The 17137-nt window shown below is 42.5% G+C and overlaps 1 protein-coding gene across 1 annotated transcript in view; it reads right to left on the reverse strand.

The window, feature by feature from the left end:
* The window catches only part of PCYT1B (phosphate cytidylyltransferase 1B, choline), a 32914-nt gene extending 23842 nt beyond the window's left edge, over window positions 1-9072 (reverse strand). The window contains exon 1 of the mRNA XM_061988594.1: window positions 8911-9072. Coding sequence (XP_061844578.1) covers window positions 8911-9027 — 117 coding nt within the window. The 5' untranslated portion in view covers window positions 9028-9072. The remainder of the gene's footprint in view (window positions 1-8910) is intronic.
* Between the last annotated feature and the right edge of the window lie 8065 nt (window positions 9073-17137).

Consider the following 17137-nt stretch of genomic DNA (forward strand, 5'->3'; position numbering starts at 1 on the left):
TAAGAAAAAATATTGTTATCACAATTCTTGAGAAGGAACTAAAAATATGTGCTGAGTTTCTGAAGTATGAGTATTCTTTGCAAGTGGAAAGACCATGTTAGGGACTACCAAAGTCTTCTCTTAAGAGGATCAGGGTGTGAATATGGTAAAAAATTAACATCATGTTGTCTCACGGATTACTTTAGTAACCTTGACCCAAACAGGTAAATTTATGAGCTAACAAGTTGTAATTGATTATTACTGGGAGGTACTTCCAGGTAAACTTTTCACAAACAGTTCCAATATTAATGCAAGCACTAAAAGAAAATCTAGCCTGTTCTCCCACAATTCTGATGGCTCTGGGAGACGGATGTAAACTAAAAATAGGGCAAACTAACCTAATAAGAACAATAAGTTTTAAAAGAAAATCTGTTTGCAAGTGTTACAAATTGCCTTACTCTCAGTTGCTTTTTCTGAGCTTTATCTTCAATAAAATATACTTTGCTTGTCATTAGTATTAAATCAGTGATGATTAAGTGCAAGATGCAATTACAAATTGAAGACAGATAAAATGGAAGAAAAGCAGCTTCCACTGCCTTCTCAAGAAGCACAATGATGTATATACGCACAGATTCATAGATTATGAAACTAGAGCGACTATTACATAATCTAGTGTAATATTTGCAAAAGGCCAAAGAATTTCTTGACAAGACTTCTGTGTGACAGCCATGACTTTTGACTGAACTGGAACACGTTATTTAGAAATTAAAATCCATCCTAGAGGTACGACTGGCCCCAAGTCAAGCAGAGCTCAACTAAAAGAACTGCTGATGAAGCACTTCAATCTCCATGAATGCCAGCTGGAAAAGAAACGTGGCCCTCAGCAGCCTACCCACCTAAGCCTGCTCCCCTTGCACAGCTGGAAGGAACACTGTCTATGAGTGACCCAGGTAGGACTCGCTGGAAGAACAAACCAGCTAAGAGGTGGCACACAGCCTGTGAGGCTAGAAGATGGCTACAGATTCAGGCAAGCTGCCAGACACCCCAGCGCTCAGAAGGGATATGCAATATTTCAGCATAAAGAGGTATGTGGCTCCTTAAACAGGGCACTGGTTACCAAGCAGCAGCCTGCAGACACTATCACCTGCAGACACCATCACGAAACAAGGCCCTTGCTACAAGACTGTGGAACCAAACTGCCTGTAGTGCATTTGCAATTCAAAGCTGAATGATGAGTGCTTGCAGGCCTATGAGTGTAATGCTGAGGTTTGGCCATAGTCAACCAAAAATATGCAACCATAGTTCTGATGCCATTCTTTGTTTTATTGCTCAATCCAGAAACTGGAGATAACTTCAATTCACAGAATCACAGAATCTCAAGGGCTGGAAGGGACCTCAAAAGATCATCTAGTCCAACCTCCCTGCCACAGCAGGACCACCTAGAGTAGGTCACGGAGAAACTTGTCCAGGTGCGTTTTGAATGTCCCCAGAGAAGGAGACTTCACAACCCATGTGGGCAGCCTGTGTCAGTGCTCTATCACCCTCACAGTGAAGAATTTTTTCTTTGTATTTCTTTCGAGTCTCTTATGTTCCAGCTTATGCCCCTTGTCCTATCATTGGCCATCATTGAGAAGAGCCTGGCTCCATTCTCCTGAAACCTGTCCTTTAAATATTTATAAACATTAACGAGATCACTCCTCAGTCTCCTCCAAGCTAAAGAGCCCCAGTTCACATGTTTTAAATTTCCAATACCCATTTCTTTTTACTTATACATTATTGTCCACACTTGATGTATGACTAAAAGGTCCTAACTTCACCTTTAATGTAGGCAAGGGTCAATCTATTGAAATCAACTGAGTTATAGCTAAGCTATTGGGTAAATACACCCCAGTATTCAATTGCTACTTGTGCTTCTATATAAAGATACTTAACATCTATCAATTATTTAGTGTCCTTTCATAGAATCATAGAGTCATTAGGGTTGGGAAAGACCTTTAAGATCATCAAGTCCAACCACTCACCTCACACTGCAAAGCCCATCACAAACTAAACCCTCAGCACCTCATGTACGTGTCTGTAGTGACTCCACCACCTCCCTGGGCTGCCCATTACAATGCTTAATAAACCTCTCAGTGAAAAAGTTCTTCCTAATGTCCAATCTCAACCTTCCCTGGTGCAACTTGAGCCCATTTCCTCATGTCCCACCTTTCATTACTGGAGATAGAATATTGACTCCCACTTCACTACAACTCCCTTTCAGGTAGTTGTAGAGAGTGATCATGTCTCCTTTTAGCCTCCTCTTCTCTAGGCTAAACATCAGCATTTGGTTTAAAATGTTACTGAAAATAGAGCTATGTTGAAGCAAAAAAACCCCCAAACCAACAAACCAAACTCATTTTTCCAACAGCACGGAGGCACATACTCTCTGCAGTTTCCCAGCTGGCAGGCAGACACACCCTGGGAAGAACTATTTTCCCACAGGGAGTGCACTGGGTTTCTCCGACAGATCCCTGATTCATCCAGTGTCTTTCACAAGAACTTTTCACCTTATGTCATCTATCTAAATATGTGCAGGAGAGGAAAGCTGATTATATGGAAACAAAGTATAAGCATATATTGGAATAGACAGTTCTGGCTGCACTGAGCATCTGTGCATGATGCTGGATGTGTGGTTATACTCTACATGAACTTTTTGCCTGTATAGTCAGTATTTGTCTGCTAATTACTATTTATTCTGCTCCATATCTATGTATGTGTTGGGTTTCTTTTCACATTTTATCCACATGTTACATTATGATGTTGTTTATGGTTCTGAGGAGGGAGCAGAGACAACCTATTTACAATGGTTTTCTACTCCGTTTCAAAGATACAATACAAACCTTCAGAGTAATGACAACAGCACAGTTTAAGAAATCTGTAATATTCTTATAAAGGCTGTTTCTAAATAGCATTGCATCTATGCATTTGCAAGCACGGAATACGATACATAGAAGGTAATGTTTTCCCCCTGTGTTTATATGTCATTTGTGAATCCTGCAAAAACATCTGTAGTTTGGTATATCTGACAAATACATACTGCAACATGTTTTTGCAGAGACTGTGGCATTTCAGAACACAATATCAATTGCATAGTAAAGGGAAATTGCAGCAGATTTTTAGTGTCCATGGGCAATTATTTCTTTTTAAGTTCAGCAAAGATTGCTGCATGTCCCCAAGCACAAACCACATTTGGCATGGTTTTATGACTTTGTGCTTTTATGAAGTAGCCAACATTTATGAAAATACACAGAGCAAAACCCAAGCTTGTAAAAGACAAAAAAAAAAATTGTTCAAATGAAGTCCTTTTGGGTTCCTTAAATGTTATTAAAGGCTATTTACATATACACTTTTGCTTAATTCCACGCTAAAGTAAACAGATGGCAGACCCCCTAAGTCATAACATCATGTGACAGAGAAATAGATGCACTGGACACTTTTTAATCACAATAAAACCCCCTAAATTTATCATTAGCTCCTTTGATTAAAATTGCTGCAAATACCTTTCAGGGATACAGGAAAGATAAATATAAAGATTAATGGAAGCTCATGGAAAATAAGATACGTGAAATTAAACTCTAGAGATTGCATCAGATGCTCTCAAAACACTGTTTGCAAATACGGAGGGAATAAGGCATCCAAAGATTAATTTTCTGGTAATTATTTCAAATTTTGTGCTTAACATTTCATTGCTTACAGCAGCAACAAGGACATTGTCTACAGGAGTCTAGTGCCTCCTTAAAACATCTCTAGTGAGTGAAAGGACTCAAACATTCTCCTCCACCTTTCAACCAAATAGAATTGAAGAAAAACAATGTTTTCCAAATGTATTTGAATAATGGACTGTAATTTCTTCTAAAAAAAACCACAATAAACTAAACAAAATGGCTAAAGCAGCTGATCCCTAAAATGATGAGAAATCCATCATCTTCTATTGTACCTCAGTCTCATTCTCCAAAGTATTGTAGTGGCCCCAAGACATTTGGTCCCTAGCTTTAATTGAACTGTCAAAGCCTGTAGCCTCTGAACCTCAAGATAAGGCAGCAGAAGTAAATCCAGGCTTGGGAGCAGGCACTGAGATTTCCAGGGTGAATCTCAAATGGCTCTGATGCTTACACTGCCTTGACAGAGTATAGTCTCTCTGCCATATGGATAGGTCCTAAGTCTCCAGCTAGTCTGTCCTTGCAATAGAGATGATGAGCAGAAAGAACTAGTTGAGTACTTTCACACAGGGCCCTGACGCCGTTTCCTGCACAGGCAAATGGGACAGGGCCACAGCTCAAACTGCCTGAAAAAAGCCATCCAATGGTCCTGGGATAACACTGCCAAGGATAGAGCAGACACAGCAAAATGCATCCATCTGCTTCTTTATGTCATCTTGAAGATCGATTCACATTTAAGCTCATGAAAACTGCAGCTTAATTCCTGCCTGGCCCTGTACTCACCAACATCCCCACAAGCACAGGCTGAACCAATCATCTATCTGTCTACTCCTCCTCCTACCCTGTAGTTCAGGGCTAATTCAGGTGGTTTTCTGCTTATCTGGTTTCTTGAGGTTCCTTAAGCTGTGCCTGATTTTCCCTGTGTGGCCGAAAAGCCTATATTCCTGATTCTGGCCCAATCTCACATTAGACTCAAAGCACAATGAAGTAGGTACAGCAATGGCAATGTACATTTCAGTGCCCTAACCCTAAGGACTTCAGCCAGTTTTAAAGATAAGACATTGATATCCAAATCCTAACTGTACTTTCCCAATGTTGCCTCTAAGGCCTGAGTTTTATGATAGATGTGAACTACGAGGAAAAGCAGCTCTCGGTATGTTCAAGGGAAAGATGAAACCAAGCAGTAGGTTCTGAAATTTGTTTTCAAGTCTCGATGTGTATTCAGTTTTGCTTTGTCTGCAGCACTGTCCTTATAAATTGCCATTGTTTCCTTTTATGAAAGACACTACCTGGATTGTCTTCCTAAACAAAGCGTGTTAAAATGCCTGTTTGTTTCTTTCAAGGTAAGGATTGGTGATTCTCAAGGTGCACACCAATCCTTAGAGGAACATGAAGGATGCAAGACCTGTGTGACCAAAGTCAAACTCTCGATCCCAAGGGATTTACATTATTTTTTTATATAATCAAATCATTTCATACGGCTTTGTACCTTCTCTTTGCTATTTCCTCCTATGGCATCTCTGCCATCCAGTTAAACTAAGAGCCTGCCTCACTTGCAGGCCTTTTTAGTACAGATGCATGCAGGCAAAGCCTAACACTGGGAGTCCCAGGCTGAGAAACACAGCCCAGCAGTGCTCTGCAACTTGTTGAAAGTTACCCAAGCACAACCGCCATACCTTCAATATGCGGCAGCGATGACTGACAGCAACCTTTATCCCATTTAAAACAACAGAGGCTCCCACGACCAGATATCCCACAGTTTAAGCAGCAGAAGCAATGCTCTCTTACAAGCGCTGTGTGGTAGGGCAGAGGTAGGCGAGAAAGTGGCCTAACCCAGCAGTTTGTTCCAGATCAGAAACAGATAAATACAAAACTGTACAAACCAGAATTGCAGAAACGCTATTTGTGGTTTGGGTTTTTTTTTACAAACCACTAAAATCACCACTATGGATAAAGCCTGCAACTCTAATTGGTTTGTTTCTCCATTGTGCATTGAGACTAAGGTACACACGTCACTCAGAGAGAGATTTTCCTAGCATTCAGATACGTGGAAGACGAGAATGTAGAGAAGGCAAAGTGAGAGATGGACCAGGGGAATTGACTGAAATTCTAACGTTGATTAATACTCTAGTTGGTTAAGAAACTCCAAAGAGTGTCTTGGGAAAAAAATGAATGGCAATTTATATCACAACAGTACTAGGCATTGGAAAACATCACGTTTCAATACACATTGAAATTTACCTGAGAAATGCCTTCAATGTCCCCTGTTTTCCTGCTCTTTGAAGGATACAGGGGTTTTCTTTAGTCTTACTGTGACACTTCCTGCCAAGCTAGCAGACTCCATAGCCTAAAATCAGAGGATCTGGTGGCAGATATCCATTACAAATATTCACAGCTTCAAGGTTTTAAATAAATACTTTCTGTTTTAATGTTTCAGAAGAGAACTAACCCCCTTTTCCTCTTCTAAAATTTGAGCTGATTTTGAAGCTATGTTTCTTTTCTTAGCAGAAATTTCTTCTTAAAAGTGAGCCCATATTAAGAAATTGAAGGCCCAGATAACGAATTTGAGAGACACTTAATAACCAATGAACAGCATTAAAAAGTTATCTGTAAATATCCAACTGTACTTGCCACCAGTTATATCATTGTGAGGTACCTCGCAAAGCCATTCTGAGGTCCAGGATAATAAAATGATACTAAAAAGCTAACCAAGACATTCTCTTTCATATATATTAATGAAGTGACTTGGTACTGGCCCACTACTGTATACGTTGCTTTCAAAGGAGTGGGATCAGAAAGTAATGAAGATCTTAAAAAAGATCTGATAGGAACCTGATAGCCATATTATTAGATCTCTGTCAAGGGGTGATTCAGTTCAGCTCTTCAGGACTCTTCAGCTCTGAATCTTTCTCACTTATAACTTCACTACGCTTGCTTGCATCACTCCTCATGACCTAAGAAGTATGGTGTATTTACTCCACCAGGCAAACTTTTTTTGCCTGAAGATAACATAGACCTGCTGACTGACAAAATGTCACTTCATAAGGACATAGTTCCAATAAACCTTTATTCAAAATGTCTCCATTGTCCATTATTGGTACTCCAGAAGATCTGAAACATCATAATGAATTCCTGTTTTATTCATGTACTCTAGCTGTCACCTTAATTTCCACAGAAATTACACTGGGATGTATGATACTGTAAATACTGGCATCATATTGTCACTTCTTTCTTTAAAGTCTTTTAAAATGTGTGACTACATGGATTAATATATTCAAATAGGTTGTTATATCTGAGCTTTTGACAGAGAAATCTTAGACAGCCTGTTTGAACACACTGCAGTAACAACACATGAGCTAACTTTCCCTATTAAAACAGCTCCAAAAGCCTTCCATGAACAAATCAGAAGTCTTCTTTAAAGCTGATTCTAATTATAATACTAGCAAGTACAAAACATTAATTTAGGTCAGTTCCAATGACTGTTGCTATTTCTTGTCATATCAGAACAATGTCTCAACTACAGTGTTGAATTTAATTACTGAAGTTTGATGTTTAAATATGTTTTAATTAGGACTGTGACTGAATTCTAGTGTTAAATTATCTAATTTCCAGGACGAAACTGTTGCATCCATCATGTGCTTTCACACTCTCACACTGTCTCTGCATTTCTGTGTGTGGATGTATGGATCATTACTGTTACATTTCTACCACCTTGCCAACAGTGCATACCATGCTGGCGAAAGGAGTCATCGCTCCTGATGGGAATAATGAAAGGTTTAAACAAGGAGCAAGGAAACAGTCCAATTATTTAAAATCGTCGGATTAAAAAAATAAAGAGTAGCTCTGAGAACCTTAACTCTTGCGGCACAGCAGCCTTGTGAAGTTGTCTGCACCATCTGAGGGAGCCTTCTCCCACCTTTAACCGAAGACCATCTCAAGGAGTTTTACTATCACCTTCCTGTCTCTCCCTCACAATAAACTAAACAAAATGGCTACAGCAGCTGATCCCTAAAATGATGAGAAATCCATCATCTTCTATTGTACCTCAGTCTCATTCTCCAAAGTATTGTAGTGGCCCCAAGACATTTGGTCCCTAGCTTTAATTGAACTGTCAAAGCCTGTAGCCTCTGAATCTCAAGATAAGGCAGCAGAAGTAAATCCAGGCTTGGGAGCAGGCACTGAGATTTCCAGGGTGAATCTCAAATGGCTCTGATGCTTACACTGCCTTGACAGAGTATAGTCTCTCTGCCATATGGATAGGTCCTAAGTCTCCAGCTAGTCTGTCCTTGCAATAGAGATGATGAGCAGAAAGAACTAGTTGAGTACTTTCACACAGGGCCCTGACGCCGTTTCCTGCACAGGCAAATGGGACAGGGCCACAGCTCATCCTCCCGTCCCCCGCCAGGAGCGGGCTCTCGAAGACACTTTTCCTGACACATCCCGAAGCAAACTGGAGACTCCTCACTGGGCTCTGAAGTTGAGACCAGTGGGGTTTACCCTTCTGAACCTGGGCGCGGGTGCATGCGGAGTTCAGCGGGGTCCGACAGGGGCGGTTGGGAAGAAGGTGGCCGCCTGCCCCGGCAGGACGCGCCCGCGGGCCGGGGCCGCCGCTCCGGGCCCGCGCAGTGGCACGGGGAGAGGTCCATACGGCCTCTACTCCCAGCAGCAGCCGCATCTCTGCATCCCGTATCATTAAACGGGACGCCCCCTCCCCCCCGCCACCTGGCTGTAGCGAACGAGTCACATGCTTCCCGTTACCTGAGCTGAAACCGGGGCTTTGTACTCCAGCTGCTTCACGCGAGCCTTTCACAAACGCGGCAGCCCTGGCCACAGCAGCGCTCAAACGCCCCCTCATTCGTTGGGGGCTTAGGCGGGGATTTTTTTTGTCTTTTAAAGAAAAGACCAGAAATTCTGCTCAGCTCGCACTGTACTCTCCCAAGTCCCCACAGGACAAAGCGCGGCAAGGGCAAGCCGGAAGGGACCCGCACCGAAGGTGTGTGCGGGGACAGCCCACTCCCATGGCAACCTTGGTTTTGCCTTTCCTCGCGGAGGCGCCGCGTTACACAAAAGGACCCATCGTCAGGCAGCACTGGCTTCTCCCTCCCGAGCCCACCCTCCGCCGCCGTCGCCCCTCGCGCACGCACTCACCCCCCGGCCCGGCGGCGCCCGGGGAGGCTCGAGCGGGAGGGCTGAGGTGGGGCCGAACCCCCGCCCGGGGCCGGGCCTGACTCACCATGCGCGGCTGGGGGCAGGTGTGCTCTAGCTCCTCCATGGCCTCCGAGCGCCGCGCTTCAGAGGGGGATTTCGGGATACCTGTTTCTGACTCAGCATCGGACGCGAGCACTGGCATGGCCGGCGGCAGCCTCACTCGCCGCCGCCGCGCGGGCCCGCCCGGCGCGGGGCTCAGCCGTCACGCGTGTGCCCGCCCTGCGGGGGTCTCCCCGGGAGCCGCCCGGGGGCACGCCCGGCGCGCGTCGCCATGGCAACCGGGCTGCCGCCGCGCCGCCGCCCCCTCCGCGCGGGGGACGCCGCACTCATTTGCATGCGGCCTCCTGGTTGGCTGCTGCTCCGCCGCGCCACCGCGGCCCAGGGCGGCTGCCCAAGCGGCTCCGGCCCCAGCAGTGCCGCGGCCTTCCGCTGCCGGGCAGCCCCTTCGGGGCGCCTGCTGAAGTCCCCCATCCCGGGCCTCACCGGAGCGGGGTGGGCTCTGCCGAGTAGGGGCAGGCCCGGCTTAGTGCCGCGCACGGAGGAATGCCGGAGCGGTCCGGGAGACAGAGCCACACCGGCACATCTGCCCCCCTAACTCGCATACGGCTGCGCTGCCAGGCCGGGCGTCGCTTCAGCGTACACTTCCCGTGGGCCTGCCGGCCTCGGTAACTCCCTCGCAGTGACCTGCGGTGAGGTTTGACCAGTTCAAAACTGACCGCGGGAGTGAGGAGGGACGGCGGCGGAGGCGGTGTGTGCGGCCGCGGTGCTGAACGGACAGCTCCCGTGGCCAGCGCCGCACCGCCCCCTGCCGCGCGGAGGGACGCGGCGGGACAGCGGCCGGGGGCACACCGCGCCGCCCGGATCCTGGCTCCGGCCCTTCCCGGCCCCGGCCCCGGCCCCGGCCGCGACCCGCGATCGACCGCCGCTTCTTCTCTTCGGGGAGGACAGAGATGCTGGTAGCAGGGCAGAAATATCTGGGCATTGCCATGTATTACGGGGTTTTCAGTTAGCGACGTAGAAAGGGGAGAGGGGTGCTTTTCTCTCAGGAATACATATGCACTTCGACTTGGGTTGAGTTTCTAGGCCACGCTTTTGCAAATTTGTGGTACAAAAGAAAAACAGTTGCCTTTTAGAGAAAGGAATTATAATACATCATAGCTGTAGTTTTAGACGTAGTTTTAACAGTAGCAGCTCCATCTCCATCTGAATGCAGTGAAGCATTTCTATCCCAGACAAAGACATGACAGGGTTCCTGCCAGGCCCTTGGTGAGTTACCTGGATAATGCCTACCCAGGAGTTACAACATCTCCAGTTATGCTGTGTGGCTGCTACACTACACTGCTGCAGTGAAACACTTGGCCTTCTTACTCCTAAATAGCACAAAAATACGATCAGGGTCATATAAAGACAATGCTTTTTGAAATGGAGAGACTCCATTGGCTATTGTTAACCTTCATCAATGATTTAAAGTGGATTCCAGCAGTTCTTAGCTGCAGTAGACACTGTGAGCACTGTTTTTAGAAATCAAGCTTCAGCAAGTGCTGTGAATACTTAAGGCCATCCAAAGCCATGAGGAGTTACAAGAGAATTGTACCTCACTAGGACTTGAGAGCTTGATGTCAAATGTCTTATTCTGAACATCTTCAAAGGGTGCTGTGTTACATGAAAAAATACATGCACTATGGGAAAGGCTAGATAAGTGAAGAAGAGGAGATGAGAAAGAAAGTAGAAAGAAAAGAGAATGTGAAAAGAAAAATGAGACAGCAGTCAAGAAAAAAAGAAAATAACGTGCCAAAAGAGGTGACTGAGCAAGGAAACAGGTAGCAAAACTAACTCAATCTCACATCTGAATCTTTTTCTCATGACTAAGTTCCTTTATCAGTTATTCCATGAGGACTACTCATACATTACAGAAAGTATACTCAAAGGAAATGATTAAACCATGATTAATGCAGCACTCAACATGTGTAGCTCATTTTATTAGGAAAAATATTTATGAGAGTGTTTTGCTGTCAGAAGAATATTTGGACAGCATGGCTGAGCAGTGTTAGGACTAGAGCAGCCAGGGCTAGCTGGTAGCCCTTTTATGAACCCATCCACATACAACAGCTCTTAAGAGACAGATGCTAGCACGACGAAGGAGTAGCACGAGGTACAGACATATCAGTGTCCACTGCTCCATTACCAGGCACATGCCTAGGAGTAGAGATGAAAGGGAAATGTACTTTCTTGCAGCTGGATGATTGCCAATAAGCTGGAAATGTAAATTTCCTCGCCTTTCATTTATTTTGAGCACCAAAGGGTGAATTCTGTCTGCTTTCATGCTGAGAGTTAGCTGTTCACTCCAGCTGCATTTTGATTTGTCTTTTATAATGATAAGCTTTTCCATATTTTGAAAATTTCATGGGGATAGTTAATTTCCTTCACAGCAGCTAGTATGGGACTATGTTTTGGATTTGTGGTGGAAAGAGTGTTGATAACCCAGGGATGTTTTGCTTTTTGCTGACCAGTGCTTACACAGCATCAAGGCCTTTTCTGCTTCTCACATTGCCCCATCAGTGTGTAGGCTGGGCGTGCAGGAAAAGCTGGGAGGGGCTGACCCCAACTCACCAAAGGGTTACCCCATGCCATATGATGTTCTGCTCAATATACAAAGCTGAGGGAAGAAGAAGGAAGAGAGAGATGTTTAGAGTGATGGCATTTGTCTTCTCAGGTCACTGTAATGTATGATTGAGCCCTGCTATCCTGGAGATGGCTTGAACACCTGCCTGGCAACAGGAAGTAGTGAATTAAATTACTTGTTTTGCTCTGGTGGTGCATGCAACTTCTGTTTTGACTATTTAACTGACTTTATCTCAACCAACAAGCTTTGTTGCTTTTGCTCTTCTGTTTCTCTCCCCCATCCCACTGGAAAGGAGTGAGCAAGTTGCTAAATTGGTTACCAATTGGGATTAAACCATGACACATATATATCTGTAGCATTAAAGAATGATGTCTCTCTTGCAGTAGCATTACCACCTGTACAAGTTGTGTCAGAATTTCTAAGCAGAAATGGAATGTTTTCTTGCTGCTTATTTCATTTCCACCTCTAGGAAATAATTCCTTGCCCCCCTCGCCCCCCCCCGCCTTATGTTTGAACAGCATAATTAAGAAATCTTGTGTATCTCATTGACAGAGGGAGTGAAAGTTGTAATAATGGCACACGGAAGATTTTGGGCTCTGGGATGTCTTTCCAAATGGAATTTGTCACAGGCCATCTTGGCTCTGATTAACTTAATGTACTGGATATTTTGGATATCCTTGAATATCCTAAGTTGCATCTTCTTCTAGCTGTGGGAGAAAGATGAGCTTTCAAAAGGCTGGAGTGTGTCTACTTTACTCTCTAAAATAAATAAATAAATAATTAGTTTTGTTTGGAGAAGCTCAGCAGATGGTCTTCTGTAAATCCCTACAAGTCAGCTAACTTCCGAAAAAACTGGGGAGCAAGAGTTGTAGGTGGGAAGGTTCATGCATCTAGTTTATTTTATGTAACCAAATATCCTGCACCAGGCTGAGTACAGTTTCCTGGTCATCCTCCTGCCATTTCTTCAGAAGTAACGAGGACATATAGCTGCTGCCTTTAGTGACTGAATTCTTGGCAACAGCTGCTTGGGCTTGAATAGACATCTGATGCATAAAAATCCCATCCCAGGGTGCAGAAATTAACATTACATGAAAAGAATCTCTTAATAGGAATTCCAAGGTCTGAATTGAATAGAGAGCAAACAGGGAAAAACCTTAGCTTTTAGGAAGATTTTGTCTGATGTTTGATGGATCTTTTTATATTTGGAATTTCAGATGGCAAACTGCAACAATTTATTCTCAAAGTACAAAAAATATTTTAAAAATTCCATGTTTAGGTGTTACATCCCTTCTCAAACTGAAAGAATTATCCCTCTCCGAGCTTTGTGGGTAGCTGAACATTATAGAAAGATTCTCTTCAGATTCTTCTATATGTCCAAGCTCTAATTTTTAAATACCTCCCTGCTTTTTGGGTTTTTTTCCCCCCTTTTTCTATTTAGCTATTCATATTTTAAAATCTTTTAATGGGGCACTGATCAGTGCACACAACTGTAATGAAACAAACTTCAGTTCCTTGTAGACAGCAGCACCTATAAAACCTCTGCCATGCTTTTACCATATTGTATGTTAAAACTCATTCTAGCAGACAAGCACTAGTACGCCAAATCTAGACATGAATGATGGTGTCCACTTCCCTCAAAGGGGTTCTCTGTACTTGATTAAGATAAGCAAGAAGCTTACTTCATCAAACTTACCACATCCAGATTTATAGCTTTGCTGTTTCATGTACACTAATTACATTCTTTAGGCAAAATCCCTAGCAGGAGCAACCTGTATTTGGAAATTGTGAATAAATCTAATAAAGACCTCGAACTGCTGGAGAAATGATACTCATTTCACAACTATTTAACAAGGAGTGCTTTCTGCTCCTTCTAATGGTAAAGCAGTGATATAGCTTGCAGTCTGCAGCAGAGTATAATGGCATACATCCAAGCCATTTGCTAACAAGGTATTTTGGCTTAGTTGCTCACAGTTGTCCAGAGACGCCTGTGAATACTCAACAAAATCTCCAAGCTAAAGACTGCAACATTTGCTTTACTGAAGAAAAGATACTCCATTATTGTGATGATGTTTGTAAAAGCAGGTACTGGAATGCACTGCAGTCCTTGGAAAATATCATCAAGTGTCTGAAGTGTCTCAGTAAGTCTGAAGCACCAGTTAGCAAAGCAGAAGTTGTATTTTAAATTATCTTTGCATGAGAGAGGTTGCAAGAGTCTTCTGAGTTACAACTGAATCATAATAAAGAGAAATAGATCCTAACCTGACTTCTATTCAAAAGTTAGCAGGAAACTGGAAAACCTGGGGACTGGTATGGTTAAAGAGTGTTTGACTTCAAAGCCAAACATCTACAGAACAAATCAGAGGATTAATTATTGAATCCTTAACAGATAGATTAATTTTACTTCAGTGTATATATTTTGGACCCTGAAAGTTTTAATGACTGTCAACTGCAAGACTTTATAAGATCAATAAATGTTTTATGTCTGGAGCAGATTAGTTAAAATGCTATGTTTCTATGTACATATGTTTGTTTGAATATGTGTATGCATCTATCAATCTATCTATGTCATAGTAATTCTAGACATGCTAGAATTAGTAGTGAAAAAAGAGCAGAAAAAGATACCTTATTGCTGAGATGATCAATTAGTTAAATCACATGTTTTTAAACTGATATTAAAATCCCACAAAAGTAGATTTTTTTTTCCCACCTGCATAATTAAGGAAAAAAGAGAAGGAATGAAAAGAATGAATTAAAATATACCTTATTGTTTTTTTACCACCTTCATGAGTTTTCTACTTCTATGTCATGCTGTCTGATACTGTAGCTTTAATTAACTTTTAAGTTGTAGTTCATCATTCCAGTGAAACAGTGCTTACAAACTACCACCTTCTCATTAGAATAAATCCAAAATATTTCCTATTTATGAAGGAGTCTTATAGAACTGTATATGGATTAAATCCCTTTTTTTTTTTTCCCAATATGCAATGACAGTCCATACATTCTTAAAAGCAAAACCATAGAATCTGATATAACAAAATTTTATACCTGGTTCTTTCCATAATTCCATAGTGGAGATTAGATTATGCCATATTCTCAGGATATTCCTTGAAGGTCTTCAAGACCCGCCTGGACATGTTCCTATGCAACCTGATCTAGGTGAACCTACTTCTGCAGGGGTGTTGGACTAGATGATCTCTAAAGGTTCCTTCCAACCCTACCATTCTATGACAGAATCAAATTAAATCAGCCTTTATATAGGAATTTAATTGAAAAGTCATGTTAATTCCAGTACGGTTTATATATAAATAATCTGAAACCCCTAATGTCTTGAAAATAGTGGCTTTTGATCATAGCATTCATCCATGCTTTATAACACTGCTTTTAATAAACGAGGCTACCCAATTTGGACTAGGTTCTTTTTGTTCTTGCTCTTTCGTGAACTACTTTTATATGCACTTTTGAAGAGAACAGTAAGAAATTATATTGGTTTTTGACCAAGAGGATATCTGTCTTCATTTTATTTTCCACAGTCAGAGAGATGATCACTCAGTGTGGGAAATGTTAAGTCTGCCTATCCCATTATTAGATTGTCCTGTTGCCTTGCTAATTTCAACAACCAAGCTTTTAATTATTGGATGCACACAGGTTGGGAAGCACTTTTTGATTAGCTAACCTCTGTTGGTCATTCCCTTTCCTGAACCCCCACTCTCACCACTGTTTGTTCTTTCTTATTAGAAAGTTTTTTCTTAATGTCTAACTTGAACCTCCATAGCTGCAATCTGTTGCCCCTGCTTGCTTTTTTCTGCTGGACTTGGAGAACAGATTTACTCTGTTTTGCTTTTTGTGTGACTTATATGGTTAAGATTTGGAAAATGTAGTTTGAGGATTTGGAGTAGAGCATTCAGCAGGTAGGTTGGTGTTTCTGTCACATCTCTCACGACTTTGTTATATTAAACTGCCTTGGTTGCTGCAATAGTTTCTCATAGGTCATATCTTACACATCTCATCATCCTCCCTGTTCTATTTTGGGCTCTCTATAGATTTCTTGCAAAGTGGTGCAAGCATAGTCCTACAGCTTCAACTTGCTATCAAGAAATATAATGCTGAATATTACACATCTCTCTATCTCAGTATAAATTTTGCCTAAATGACTCATATTTTCTGTCCTGCTTTTTATTGTTACAGATAAAATATAACTTAAGAAAAATCTCTTTCCTATTTACATTTAAACTATGTTGTTATCCCCCCTTTCTCTTTTCGCCTTCTACCGGCTTTCTGGACACTCACTCCAATCTTAAACCCACACAAAGCTAAGATGGCCTTTCTTGCATATATTTCTATTGCACTCTCTTCTACCCATTTTCAATCTATCTGATGCCTGCCTTTTCCCTCACATTTCAAACTTCTTGGACTGATCAATAGTATTTTGGCACACTATCTTTTCCAGTACTACAAATCTCCAATACTTTTTCCTCCACTGTTCTTGCGAATCTTCCCATTTGTAATTTTTTTCATGAAAATGCCTACACAGGTCTTTTCCCATCCTGATTCAATTGCAAATCTTCCCAGTAAGATATATATAAAAAAGTACTGTAAACTGGATTCAAATGATTGTTGGGGGTTCATTTTTATTATTTGGGTACCAATAACTTGAGGTTACCAAAAACTGGAGATTTTTATAATCTGAGTAAACACTTTATTTTAAACAAATCTCTCAGATCTTATTTCACTTTCTTATAACTTTGCCCCCTTTGAAACTTTTGATTTGACATATTACCAGCTGGGCATCTTCTATCCCCTGAGCAGTTATAGACACCTTCTACCAGCATACTGAAGCTGTTTCTGGAAAAGACATTGAGAATACCCTGCAGATATTTGGAGGGCTTTTTCTTTGAAAGTTTCAAGAGCTTTAATGACTGGGAGGAGAAAATTGATACTTGTTTGGAGGTTCGGAACTCATGGTGAGGTACTGTTTTCTATTTTAATGAAAACTGAGCAAATTTCGTTTTGGCTATAAGTCACTTCGTATGTGTCAGGACCTTGAGGGCCCTAAAAGACCTTGATGGCCTTGACAAGACCACAACCTTTGCCCCAAGGTTCAGGGGCTCTTTTTAAGCTTTACACCTCCATGCCTTCTCTCTGAAGACCCCTACCTAGTTATGGACCTATGCCTATAGACCGATTTCACCTCGACCTTATCCCTGCCTCATTTCTGTAGACTTGTCTGGTGATTCCTGGACCTGATCCTAACCGTGATCTGGAGAGTGGCTAAATGGCCTGACCTTGGACCTGCCTCATTGCTATGATATTGCCTTATGATTTGGACTCTTGGTTAGAGTGGGCACCTTCTCCCATTCTGTCCTGCTCACCTTTAACAGGTAGTGTGATACTGGGTCCTGACTGGTGAGGACCCTGACCTACTGGCTGTGTGATTCCAGTTTGGCTCCTGGTTTGCCTTTTCTTAAGGAGCGGTTCCCTGGCAATGTGTATGGTACAGTGTATTTTCTTCAGTTTAGATACCAAAATATTTGGAAACTCCACTTGTTACTGGGGCTGAGGTGAACCAAAACCCCACAAATTTGTTTAGTTTTACAGAACAACTGTCTATGTTCAGTTCTGGGACTTAAAC

Source organism: Colius striatus, chromosome 1, assembly GCF_028858725.1.
Source record: "Colius striatus isolate bColStr4 chromosome 1, bColStr4.1.hap1, whole genome shotgun sequence".
Classification (NCBI taxonomy): domain Eukaryota; kingdom Metazoa; phylum Chordata; class Aves; order Coliiformes; family Coliidae; genus Colius; species Colius striatus.